General features: G+C 42.0%; 1 protein-coding gene across 4 annotated transcripts in view; it reads right to left on the bottom strand.

Annotated features, from left to right (window-relative positions):
- The window catches only part of UCHL3 (ubiquitin C-terminal hydrolase L3), a 42,910-nt gene extending 37,341 nt beyond the window's left edge, over positions 1-5,569 (bottom strand). The window contains exons 1-2 of one of the 4 annotated variants that reach the window (XM_057707298.1): positions 5,504-5,569; positions 5,377-5,388 (exon numbers count right to left, since the gene is read on the bottom strand). In XM_057707298.1, coding sequence (XP_057563281.1) covers positions 5,377-5,388; positions 5,504-5,545 — 54 coding nt within the window. In that variant the 5' untranslated portion in view covers positions 5,546-5,569. Of the gene's footprint in view, positions 1-4,710; positions 5,263-5,376; positions 5,480-5,503 lie in introns of those variants that run through there. The other 3 variants (XM_057707296.1, XM_057707295.1, XM_057707294.1) reach the window with 3 other exon arrangements.
- Positions 5,570-13,463: the final 7,894 nt, after the last annotated feature.

The following is a 13,463-nucleotide window of genomic DNA, read 5'->3' on the forward strand; positions in this document are numbered from 1 at the left end:
AGCGGAAAAACTAGTTAGGAAGCTACTGCAGTTGTGCAAACTAAAAATGATGGTGTGGGACGTAATAGTAGAAATGAACAGAATGGCCAGATTTGGGACAGATTCTGAAAGAAGAGTCTACCAGAGCAGCAGATCATTGGATATGAGAGGTTAAGGAAAGAGAAAAATATTAACAATAGCTAACTTCACAGAGTACATGCTTTGTTCTATACATTGTTCTACATGTTACACGTAGTAAATTACTTAATCCTTACAAAAATTTTACAAGATTAGGAGAAGCTATGAGAAACTAAGAAACTGTGGTACAAAGAGGTTAGGGAACTGCCCATGGTCTCAGAGCAGAGATTCAAACCCAAGAAATTAAATCAGTACAAAACTGGCCTGTCCAAATTAGCACAGTTGTGAAGAAGAATCAATGAGGTTGACTTGGGCATTGGATAAATGGTGGTGCCCTTAAAAGACTGGGAAAGTGGATTTGGAGGAGAGACGACAGGATGTTAATCTAGGTTTCTTTTTCAGCCATGTTAAACTTGAGATATCTATAAGACATCCAAATGGAGACATAAAAGTGGTAGCTGAATACAGCAGTTTCCAATTCTGTACAGAAGTCGGGTTTTGGAGGAACACTGGATGAAATAGGTGGTAACTGACAGTATTAGTGCTACACAACAAAAAACACAGAAAAGATGAGCAGTCCAGGACAAAGCTCGGAAGAACTCCTCAGACATTGGAAGGGAGATGATCTAGCAAAGGCAAATCTAGGAAGCAGTCAGAGAAATAGGAGGAAAACCAGAATTATCACAGAAGCCAAGAAAAGATAATGTTTCAAGAGGGACGGAGTGGGCTCCTCTACCAAAGGAGCTGAGAGAGCAAGAAAATGGTAACAGAAAAGCAAACGCTGGATCTGGCAAAGTAGTGATTAGTGGACTTGAGAAAAATAGTTACTGTGAAATGATAAGGAAAGAAGCAAACTAGACAGGAGTGAATACAGGAAAAAAACTGCAGATAAGAAAGTAGCAAGAGTGTCTATGGACAATTCTTTGTGGAAAATTTATAAAGAAGGGAAACAGAGAGGAGGTAGTAGCTAGAAGGGGACAGGGTAACAAGGGTGTTTTTCTCAAGATGGGAAATACTAACTAACGAATGTTTGTACGTTCGTGGCAATAATCTAGCAGATAACTTCTAATTCTTTTCTAAACACTAAGCAACTAAGCTAAATACAATAATTATGTTAGGACTTCCTAGGTGGCGCAGTTGTTAAGAATCCACCTGCCAATGTAGGGAACACGGGTTCGAGCCCTGCTCTGCGAAGATTCCACGTGCTGCAGAGCAACTAAGCCTGTGCACCACCATTGAGCCCGTGTGCAGCAATTACTGAAGCCCACGCGCCGGAGCCTGCGCTCCGCAACAAGAGAACCCACTACAATGAGGAGCCCGCGCACCACAATGAAGAGAACCCCCACTCTCATCAACTAGAGAAAGCCCGTGTGCAGCAACGAAGACCCAACGCAGCCAATAAATTAATAAGTAAATTTATTTAAAAAATTATGTTAAAGTAAATTTATTTTCCTTCAGCCAGAAAATATTTTGCCTCTTCAATAAAATCCACAATTAGGAATATTTCTACGGAATTTCCATATCAGAAATCAGTGGTTCTAAAACACAACAATATTTAAAATTATATAATGTGGCTGTGCAATACTCAAGTCACAAAACATAATTAAGATGAAAATCTAGTGTGGTCATAAAAAGAAATGCTATGATTGCCCACATCACAAAATGTTCTTTTAAAAATACTTATAACTCCTGATGCTTAATTACCTGTAAGTTTCCATTGCCTACAAGCTGCTATTACCCCCTTAAATGCACATGTAAATAAAACAGAGCTTAAATTTTAAAAATAATTTTTCTATCATTTAATTGATTTTATTCTAGGTTAAGTCCTACCTATAGCAAGACAAAATATCCTGAGAAGGCATTGACAGCATATTAATCAACAGAAATTTGTCTACTGAGACATATGGTTACTAGCTAACGTCTAAAAGTTAATGATCTTCATATAGTAGACATATGTTAACCATTCCTATACAAACTAGGCATCATGAGAGCATTAAACAGTGTTTACTCATGCTGAGTACAACAATAACACATGCAACTACCAAATGGTACCAGAGTGAAATCAAGGTAAGTAAAATGCCTACAATTCTCTTGAATTGAGGAAATAAGAAAAGGTGGGGATGGATATTTTTGCTGGGATTAACCTCTGGCTTAATTTATTAATTTTCCAAATTCTAAGCGAGTTAACTAAATTCTGATTCATTTTCAATTCTTAGTTCTGCCACTAATACAAAGAGAATAAACAACTACAAAAATTTTGGTTAACACTAACCACTTGTTAGATACTTGCCCATTCTCCCACTAAAAGCACACTACTTCTTTAAAAAATAAATTGAAAACAAACTTAACCACACCAAAGCATGCCAGAAACAGTGTACGATCATATACTAATAATATCTTTTCTTTGTTTATGTCACCTCAGAATGGCCTCCTGTCACCATCCAACTTAGCATGTTTTCCCTGATGGCCTTCCTCACTGTACTGTTAATTTTCTCCACTGCACTTATTAAAATTGCTAACTTTTTTTTTTTTGCTTACTTTTTTATTGTCTGTCTTTGCAATGAAAAGGGGACAGGGCTGAAAAGCTGAAAACCGTAAATATTTTCATCACCAAATATAACCAGCCCCTGCTCAGATACCTGGTATTCCAAAAGGTGCCCCCCAAATATTATTTAATTGATGTGAATAAGTGAATGTGTTTTATAGTCTACCAAGATTACTCAGGAACAAAGTTCAATAGTAGCTGAATCATAGAATATAAGTTTTCAGTTGTATAAGCTTACATTTTATTAAATAACGATATCACCTAAAAATGATTGTGTTTTTTAGTCTGTTGATATAGTTAATTGCATTGATTGACTTCTGAACAGTGAACCAGCTTTGCAATACTAGCATAAACTGCTCTTAGCCAGGATTTACTATCCTTTGTATATATTGCTGCATTCTCTTTGCAAATATTTTGTTGAGGATTTTTACATCCATGTTCATGAGGGATATCAGTCTGCAGTTTTTCTTATTACGGCTCATATGGTAATGCCGGCCATAGAATTGGGAAGTGCCCCCTCTTCTATGTTTATGTAGGACTGGTATCATTTCTTCCTTAAATGGTCATGGCAAGAGACGCAGGAAAGTCATTTAAGAAAATTCAACACTGAACCATGATAAAAACTCTCAGCAAACTTGGAAAAGAAGGAAACTTTCTGAACCTGATTTAAAAAGCATCTACCAAAACCCTACAACTAATGTATCTAATGATGAAAGATCAAATGCTTTCCCTTTAAGGTCCAGAACAGACAAGGATGTCTTCTCTCTCTCCATCCTACTCAATGTTGTATTAAAGGTCCTAACCAGTGCAATAAGAAAAATAAATAAAAGGCATACAGATTGAAAAGGGAAAAATAAAACAGTCTATTTACAGAGAATATGACTGTCTATATAGAAAATCCCAAAGCATCTACCAAAAAAACCCACTAGAATAAGTGAACTTATCACAGTGGCAGGATGTGTTAACACATAAAAATAAACTGTATTTCTATATATAGCAATGGACAACTAGAAAATGAAATTTTAAAACAGTATCATTTACACTAGCACCAAAAATCATTAAATAGTTACATATACACAAACAAAAAATGTGCAAGACCCACACACTAAAACGACAGACTGTTGTTGAAAGAAGTCAAAGAAAACCCAAAAAATGATGAGATGTACCATCTTCATGGATTGCAAGACTCAATACTGTTAAGATGTTAATTTTCCCCAAAATGTATGTACACACTTAAGTCACACATTCACCATCAAAATCATAACAGAATTTTTTGTATAAATTAACAGGCTGATTCTAAAATTTATATCAAAAGGCAATAAAGCTAAAATAGCCTAAACAATTTTGAAAAGGAATGAAGTTTGAGAATTCATATTATTTAATTTCAAGACTTACTATAGAATTACAGTAATCAAAACAGACACACACATCAATAGAACAGAACAGAGTCCAGATATATGGTAAACTGATTTTTCACTAAATGTATAAAGAAAAATTGGGATTAGGTCTGAGAGAAATATGCTTCTTTGCTATGGTACCAGATCAGAAGTTGAAAATAGTAACTTCTTCAGCCTGAAGATTTTTTCTTTACGAAAGTGTCAAAATGTTGTAGGAAAAATATGAACAACAAATGTCAAGTGGGGTAAAACAAAATTAACATTGGAAATGCCACCTTAATTATAACGTAAAAGATATATGCTGTGTTCCAAGCTTTGTACATTCTAGATTACTACAGAGACAAGAGTTGAGGAATAATTATTTCAAAAGTATATAATAAACCTGAATTAAAAAATAAAGCGTTTGCTGACATTAAGCTAAAGCCTTTCTACCTGCTTTCTTTATATAAGTAATTTTCTACACGCTTTCAAAACCAAAAACAATGAAATACAGGATGAATCATTATTCCTTGGTGATGAGAAGGAAGATTATGCGGAGGTGAGGGTGGGGAGAAGTATGATAAACTAAGAAGAGAGTAAAAAGTAAACTTGCTGTTGAGAATGAAAAACAGCATAAGACAAAATACACCTGAGCAAATAAAAAGTTTGTACCTGGTAGCACTTATTGTCCTTTTAATCGAATGGCTGGGAGATGGTCCCTCCTCCCTCCCCATCCCGAACTTCCAACACCCAAACGAACTTACGGGGTTGTAAGAGGCAAAGGATTACGTGGGGACTGAGCTTTCCTGTGGTATAAAAGCAACTAAATTCCCCGTTTAAGAAAGTGGAAGAGAAAGGGGGCGTGGCGGGGAAGAGAAGCGACTTGATGGGGCAAGAGAAGATGATTGGAAGATGATTTCACGGTGCAAGCGGCGGATGAAATTACAGGGACTGGGTGGGCGAGTTTACAAGGCTTGGAGTCAGGTTCTGTGGGCAAATTAGTCACCTAGAAGGTATAGAGGTGGGACAATTATGGATTCGGAACCAGCAGGAGGCAAAACGAAGCGGCAAGAGAAATGGGAATACAGGGTGAACGTCCCTCAAATCCTCTGACCCAAAAAATCCCAGGAAACACTGACGACAGGGAATGCAACCAGAGACAGCGGGCAGCATCTCGGGGACCCAGGTGGGAGGAAAGCGGCCGTAAAGAGAGCACGCCCGTCTGTAGCTGAGCAAGAGGGACCCTCACGGAGTTAAACCCCAGAGTCCTAGGGGGTGCAGGGGCGCAGGCGGCCAGGGAGGGCTCCCGGGTCCCAAGCGACAGGACACCTCACTCACCTGGTTGGTGACCTGAAAACGAAACAGAGAACATGATTTAGCGACAAGCTGCCCGGGGCTCGCTGCGACAGCCCGGTCCGCTCCGCCCCTGCCCGCGGCCTCAGGCCGAGACCCGGGCCACGCTCACCTCGGGGTTGGCCTCCAGCGGCAGCCAGCGCTGACCCTCCATGGCCGCTGCGCCCGGCCCCTCTCCAGCTCTGACAGCCGCCGCCGCCGCCGCCGCCGTTTCCGCCCCCGCGCGCCCTGACCTGGGACCGTCCAACCCTGCGCCCCTCCCCGGGCGGGGTGCCGAGAGACGAAGGAACGCTTAATAACACCCTAGCTCCTTTATCGCGCTCTACAGAACCATAAGACAAGCTTCACACTTTAGGTTAAGATACAATCGGAGAGGAAAGGAATAAGGATCCAGCTTCCTATTGCAGAAGGGGAAAGAATTTCAGCTCGCTCCACAGCTCGCTCCCCTCACGCTTGGACTCTTCCGAGCCTACGGGACCGCTCCCGTGCCACGCATGCGCCAAGTGCGGGTCTGGGACCGCGTGCTGGCCCGCGCCCTCCCATCCCTGCAACGTCAGCCGACGGCGCTAGGGGGCGCGACGCGGAGTCCTATTCATCCAGGGAGGGACCTGGGCGCTGAGCATCAGGAGGCCCCACAGCCAGAGGACGCCGGTGGTGCCCAGAAGCCCCTTTGCCAGGGCACAGAAGTGATATGTTGGCCTTGTCTGCTATTACAGGGTGAGGGACATTTCTGTATACCTACACAGTTCCGTTTGACAAAAAATGTCAAGTACCTATTGTGAATCAGACACTGTAACTGGGTATTGGGTACACAAAGCTAAGCCTGCCATAGAGCAGAAGAGGTGGGCAAAAGAACGAAGAATCACAATGAAGTGTGATACGTGTGTGATAGTGGCAACATGAGGTGTTGGTCCTTCCTGGAGGAGGTGGACAGCTGGAGTGATCCCTTGAAAAAGTCGATGTTAGCCAGTCAGAGAGGAGGGTGCTCTGAAGAAGGGAAAAGTGTACACTGTGGCTGCAGAGCCTGCAAAACTGAAGGGCAGTGGTTAGAGGCGATGCTGGAGGGATAGGCAGGGACTCACTGGTCAAGACATCTGGACTTCATCCTGAAAACAGTGGGGAACAGCTGAAGGATTCTTTTTTAATAAATTTATTTACTTATTTATTTGTTTATTTATTTATTGGCTGCATTGGGTCTTCATTGCTGCACAGGGTCTTTCTATAGTTGTGGCGAGCAGGGGCTACTCTTTCTTGTGGTGCAAGGGCTTCTCATTGTGGTGGCTTCTCTTGTTGCGGAGCATGGGCTCTAGGCGTGGGCTTCAGTAATTGTGGCTGGCGGGCTCTAGAGCACAGGCTCAGTAGTTGTGGTGCACGGGCTTAGTTGCTCCGCGGCACATAGAATCATCCCAGAACAGGACTCAAATCCGTGTCCCCTGCATTGGCAGGTGGATTCTTAACCACAGCGACACCAGGGAAGTCCCCACTGAAGGATTTTAAGGAGGATTTTCGTCTTTTTTCCATCAAGCTGTGAATTCCGTAAGGCCTGCAGCAGTGTCTTTTTGTAATTCTTCACATTGTTTTCCCCAAAGCCTAACCCAGTGCCAGATACATAGTAGATGCTCAATAAATATTTGAAGAATGAATGGAATAATCAGATATACATAAACACCAGTTTCAATAATGTGGAAAATATGCCAGAGTGAAATGATGAGAGACTTAATTAAGGCAGTATCCGTGGAGACCAAGGGGCAGGCACAGATTAAAGAGATACTTTTTGAAGGGAGTATCCCATTGCTGAGCCGGCATTGTCAATGATGACTTCAGAGATCTGACCTGGGGTAGAGTGCGTGTTACTGCTGCACGCAAGGGAGGGAATGTGGGGAGAGGAGTTAGGGAGGAAAAGAGAATTACACTGAGCTTACCTTTCTTGGGGAACTTTCAGCTCTCCCACACACGTTCTTCTGGCCACTGTTCTTCAATTCCCAAGAATTTCCAAGAGTCCCCATTATCCTTATCTATCTGAGAGGTTGTTGCTGTACACACCCAACTGTGAGTTGGTAAATTTGAAATGCCCAGCTCATCATGGGTGGCCATAGTTGCATAATCACGTCAGTTGCACAGCCAGGCTCTTAGTGGCATGCCAGGGGTTGTTTCTCAAATGACTTACTGTCAGAGGAATGGCGTTGCTTCAGAACCCTGAGGTCCTGCACCATGAGTCTCCTGTTAGGGCTTGCCTAGGACTCCACACAGCCTGGACCTCTGTAGCACCATTGGATCTGCTGAGATATACGGCCAAACAGAAGACAGCTTACATTCCAGCGTGGACTTGCTACGGAGCACTCTCTTGCTCAGGGACCTACTCAAACTGGCAGCTGTCTATATCACCCAATAAATGTGTTGCACCTGTATTTCTCAGATGTGGGGTATGCTGCATCCAAAAGCCAGTAACCCACCAAGTGCTCTGCCTCTTCCCTGTTAGTAGGAATTGCAAGGTGCAATAGCCTATCCTTCACCTTAGAGAGGTTATCCCATTATGCCCTAGACCTTTAAAAACTTTATGAATGCAGTAGCCTCTGACATTTATAGGGTTTAACTTTCAGCCTCTGGCATGCTTGTTACCCACCATGGTATTGAGGCCAGTACTTCTTAGACTTGAATATACATACAAATACCTGGGGAATCTGAAATGCAGATTTTGATTCAATAAGCCTAAGATGGGGGCCCAAGATTCTGCATTATTGGCCCCATGTTTTGGGGGTTTTGTTGTGTTTTGTTTTGTTTTTTAATTTTTTAATTGAAGTAGAGTTGACTTACAATGTTGTTTCTGGTATACAGTGAAGCGATTCAGTTATACATATGTATAAGGTCCCCATGTTTTAATTCTTCCTTTATCTATACCCTTTGCCATATAACATTGAAGTTTTTTCCACTAGGGGCAAAGTAGTATCAATCTTCATTATTCATGGGTTCTGTGCTTTGAATTTATCTACTTGCTAACATTTATTTGTAACCCTCAAATCAGTACTCATGTCACTTTCAAGGTTATTCACAGACATGCTCAGAGTGGCAAAAAAATTTTCCCGGCTGAGGTCAAGCAAGCCTGTGCTCTGCCTTCTTGTTTGAGGTCTTGTATTGGAAACGTGCCCTTTCTGCAGTCTATTTAGTGCCACATTATTATTTTTTTTTTTGCATTTTTGTTAATGAGTTCACTGTTTAAAATGGTCCCAAGCATTGTGCTCATGTGCTGTTTTGTGTTCCCATGCACAGGAAGACTGTGATGTGCCTTATAGAGAAGATACATGTATTAGATAGGTTCCTTCAGGCATGAGTTACAGTGCTGTTAGCCCTGGGATTAGTATTACTGAATCAACAATATAGATGAAGTGTGGCGGCTTTAAACAAACATACATATAAAAAATTATTGATTTGTTGATTAAAATGTGACCAGAGGCTCACAGGAACCTAACCTGTTTCCACTAGGAGCAATGGTTCAGTATTTACTAACTCAGCATTCGTGGTAGCTTTATAATGAGAAGTAACTGTATATTTACCCACTCCTTGACATTAAGTTCAGCCATGTGATTTGTTTTGGTCAATGAAATGGGGCAGAAATAATGGTATGCCAGTCCCAAGTCCAGGCCTGAATAAGCTTCTGCCTGCTGTTTGTACTTGTATCATCACCTGGAGGAGAATGCACTTGGGCCAGCCTGCTGGTTCCAGGAAGAGAGTGAGAAACACTCGGAGCACAGCAGAAGCACCTCAGCTGAGCCCAGCCTCCGTTGGCCAACCCACAGCTAATCCACAAGACCTGTAAGCTAAATAAATGTTTGCTTGTAGTATGACATTGGGAATGTGCGGGGGGGGGGGGGGGGGGGCGGTGCTTTTTTACACAGTGACACCTAATTGCTATATCTATCAAAAATTTTCATACAGACATTCAAAGGAGTAGTCAGGTAATTGATACAGCTGCCCCAGATTCTAATAACCGAATAAAAACATGTGGCTGTACCTCCAAAAAAATGTTATTTCCTATGTGAAGAAACTCATAGTTTCATTTTTTTTAGCAACTGTTGCAAATTCAGCAGCTTCTATTCAGACACATCAGGAAGTTTTTCACAAATTGATGTTTGATATCTTAAAAGTAGTTGAGACTCAAAAACTGCTCTCTCATTTTTATAAAGTTTTTTCTTTAAAGTTAAAAAATTTTTTTTTTTTTAATTTGGCTGCTTTGGGTCTTTGTTGCTGCATGTGGGCTTTCTCTACTTGTGGCGAGTAGGGGCTACTCTCCGTTTCAGTACGCCAGCTTCTCATTGCAGTGGCTTCTCTTGTTGCTGAGCCACAGGCTCTAAGGCGCACAGGCTTCAGTAGTTGCAGCACACATGCTCAGTAGTTGTGGCACTCAGGCTCAGTAGTTATGGCACCCGGGCTTAGTTGCTCTGCGGCATGTGGGATCTTCCAGGACCAGGGCTCAAACTCGTGTCCCCTGCATTGGCAGGCGGATTCTTAACCACTGTGCCACCAGGGAAGTCCCTAAAGTTCTTTCTTATATTCTGAGGGGTCTGGCAATTTCTCCAGCCTTTAACTGAAATAAGAACGCTTTTGTTTTATCTACTTAAGTCTATCCACCTTTTTAGGCATTGTAATTTGGTTGATTTGTAAGAACCCGTGGAATTTTGGTCATTCCTCCAATAACCCATATTTGCCTTACTGATATGTTTACAACCCACTGTTCTCTTTCCATGCCTGGTTCCATTCCTGGTAACTTTTTGTTATGCCAAATCACAGCATAATCTTTTTAAAGACATTTCACATGGCATTTAAACATAGTATGTACACAACCAACAATACCTGTAATTCAGTAAAAGTGTTGAACAGCTATAACCAAGTTCATGCACACACCTGCAAAAACAACTGAGTCATACCTGCTGCCTGGCTACCCGCCACTGTGAAGAGTCATCTGATGCAATGTGCAGTATGATTTCTGAGGAGTCACATGAGAAAAAATATGCATCTAACAGTTGATGAAATTCGGTATTTGTATAACACCTGACTTAATCAAATAAGGTTGTCATCCCAGTCATAACCAGCCCAGGGGATCTTCTTGGATGAGGCCTCACCTGGCTTTCCCTAGGGCTATGGGGGGTGGGGGGAGGGTGTCAATTTCTCTACACACCTGTAACTCATTCATGACACACCACCATGATTACTGTTTTGTATCATTTATCTTAATAGGAATACGTCCAGCTGTATTCATGCTGTATCTGCCTTTCACCTGTGTCGCATTGCCAAACAACCATCCTCAAAACATAACCTTTTTGCAATACTTAAGAACATATCAAGGGGGACTTTCCTGGTGGTCCAGTGGCTAAGACTCCATTCTCCCAATGCAGGGGGCCCCGGTTTGATCCCTGGTCAGGGAACTAGTTCCCACATGCCACAACTAAAGACCCTGCATGCCATAGTGAAGATTCCTCATGCCACAACTAAGACCTGGCACAGCCAAATAGATAAATACATACATACATAAATAAATAAGAACATATCAAAACCTAACATAATTTGGCCTCGTCTGTCCAAAATATGGATGAAAACTTGTCCCCACCTGGTCAGAAATCATAACTAACATAATATTGTTGTGTTTCGATAAGCCAGGCACTTAATCTATTTAGGTCTCATTTTTAAAATGAGACTCTGTAAATTCTCCTTAAGCCAAAGGTTAAAAAGCATGTCTTGTAGCTTTCAGGTAATGTGTGACTTGGCCAGGTGAGCTGAAAGAAGAATGTGAGATAGTGACAAACTGGAACACATAAAACCTATCTAAATGCATTGCCACGCAGGTTTGGATATAGTCTGTCTTATTTTCTTTGTTTCGTTTTAAATATGTGGGTGGGCCAGATTTGGCTTCGGATCTAAGAATCTGTGGTATGTACTCTGCTTTAAGCTCTAAAACCTGTGTGATTGTAGGATCAGTGATCATGTTTATTCTCAGTTCTGCATCTTTGCTTATGCTGCCCATTGATTACCACCACTATCCAATTCCCCCAACACACACACACACTATCATCCATATTCTTTTTTTAAAATTAATTAATTAATTTATTGTCTGCATTGGGTCTTCGTTGCTGCACATGGCTTTCTCTAGCTGTGGCGAGCGGGGGCTACCCTTCATTGTGGTGCGTGGGCTCCTCATTTTGGTGGCTTCTCTTGTTGCGGAGCACGGGCTCTAGGCACACGGGCTTCAGTAGTTGCGGCACACGGGCCCAATAATTGTGGCTCGTGGGCTTAGTTGCTGCACAGCATGTGGGATCTTCTCAGACCAGGGATCGAGCCCGTGTCCCCTGCATTGGAAGGTGGATTCTTAACCACTTTGTCACTTAGGAAGTCCCCATCCATATTCTTGAATAGCCTGGAGTACAAATAGAACATTCAGTTAGTACAAGGAGATGAAAACGGATTTCAGCAGGTATGCTGGGAGCTCTGAATCCCTCTGGAGCTCTCTGAAATTAGATTGCAGACCATACATTAAAACCAGAGTTTGAAGTTTTGTCTGTTAGGTGATACTGCTTAACATTCCTGAACTTCCATTTTCTCAACTTTAAAATGGAGATAGTTTGTGATCTACAGAACTTATAGGCTTCTTCTGAGGATTGAATACCTTGACGATGATAATAGGAGTTAGTATTTATTGAGTACTTACTGTGTTCAGGAACTTTGCTATGTGCTTCACATATGTGATCTTGTTGCCGTAATAATGGCTCCTCTGTGCACCAAGGCCTGATGAAAATACGGAGACAGAGATTTTGGAGGAAGAGAGAGATGGCTTTATTTTTCTTTGCCAGGCAAAGGGAAGACACAGCAGGCTGGCACCTCAAGAACTGTGCCCCCCATATCCTTGGGAGTCAGGGAAGATTTTATACGTGGGGCTCGCAGTCTGGGGTAGGTGATAAGGATCACGTTGGTGAAGGTCTTGCATTCTTTTTCCTTTGCATTTTTTTTTCCTTTGCATTTTTTTTTTCCTTTGCATTTTTTTTTTCCTTTGCAATATTTCAAAACAGTCAGGCCACCCAGTGACTGGGGTCTGGCAGTTTGTTGATTGTCTATTTGTCTATGGTTTGTCTTCTGGGGACCTCCTTTCTGAAATGCAAAAGAAACTACAGGGATGATTTTGTTACAAAGGTCATATGGAATCAGCTTCCAAGTTGTAAATAATGTTAGCCAGTGAGAGGCAGGATGTAACTCACACAGAGTTAAGTATCAGGGAGTTAGCTTTGTGAAGTAAAAATCTAGTTACCACAGATTAGTGACAGCTAAAGTAAAACAAGGAATGATTAACTCTTTCAGGCCAGGTTATCTTTCTCCTCTAGCCTGTTTGACGTTCTCTTGGTTTTCTTTGCTCTCAAGAGGAAAAAGAACAATCACTTCTATTTGCATTGCAACAATTTCCCCCACTGCTAGTTTATTCCCTCCATATCAATGGAGAAACTCACTTTTATTTGTCTTGCAGCAATCTCATTGCACCTTTAGTAAACCCGTGTGAGACAAATATTAATAGCCTTGTTTTTACAGATTAGAAAGCCAATGTCCAGAAAGGATACCTTTAATGAAGTCACACAGCTGAGTGGTAGAGGGTTTTAGATTCAGGCCTATGTGACTATAAACCTCCCAGCACTTCGTGTTATCCTCCACTGTTTAAAAAAAGCATTCCCAACCCCACCTCCAGCTGGGCCGGTTAAGTGATTCCGAGTGGCAGAAGTTAATCATGAAACTATAGGTCCCATAGGCATCTCCCTTGCAGGACAAACATCTATAGGGAAGGGGGAGCGGTTATCCCGCAGCTTTCAACCTCGGTCAGCATCAATTTCTAACAAGTCTAAGCACCTACAAGTCTGCGTTGGCGCAGAGGGCGCTGTGGGCGGGTGACAGGAAGAGTCCACGCCTAGGGGATAAGTAGGGGGTGGCAGCTTCCAAAAGATAATATATCCTTCCCCTTACAAGATACCTGCCAAGTTTTAGGACCTTTTCCCCTACAGTATTTCCTTTGTTGCTGATCAGCTCCATAAAACTGATGTCTA

This window comes from Hippopotamus amphibius, chromosome 14 (assembly GCF_030028045.1).
Source record: "Hippopotamus amphibius kiboko isolate mHipAmp2 chromosome 14, mHipAmp2.hap2, whole genome shotgun sequence".
NCBI classification, from domain to species: Eukaryota; Metazoa; Chordata; class Mammalia; order Artiodactyla; family Hippopotamidae; genus Hippopotamus; species Hippopotamus amphibius.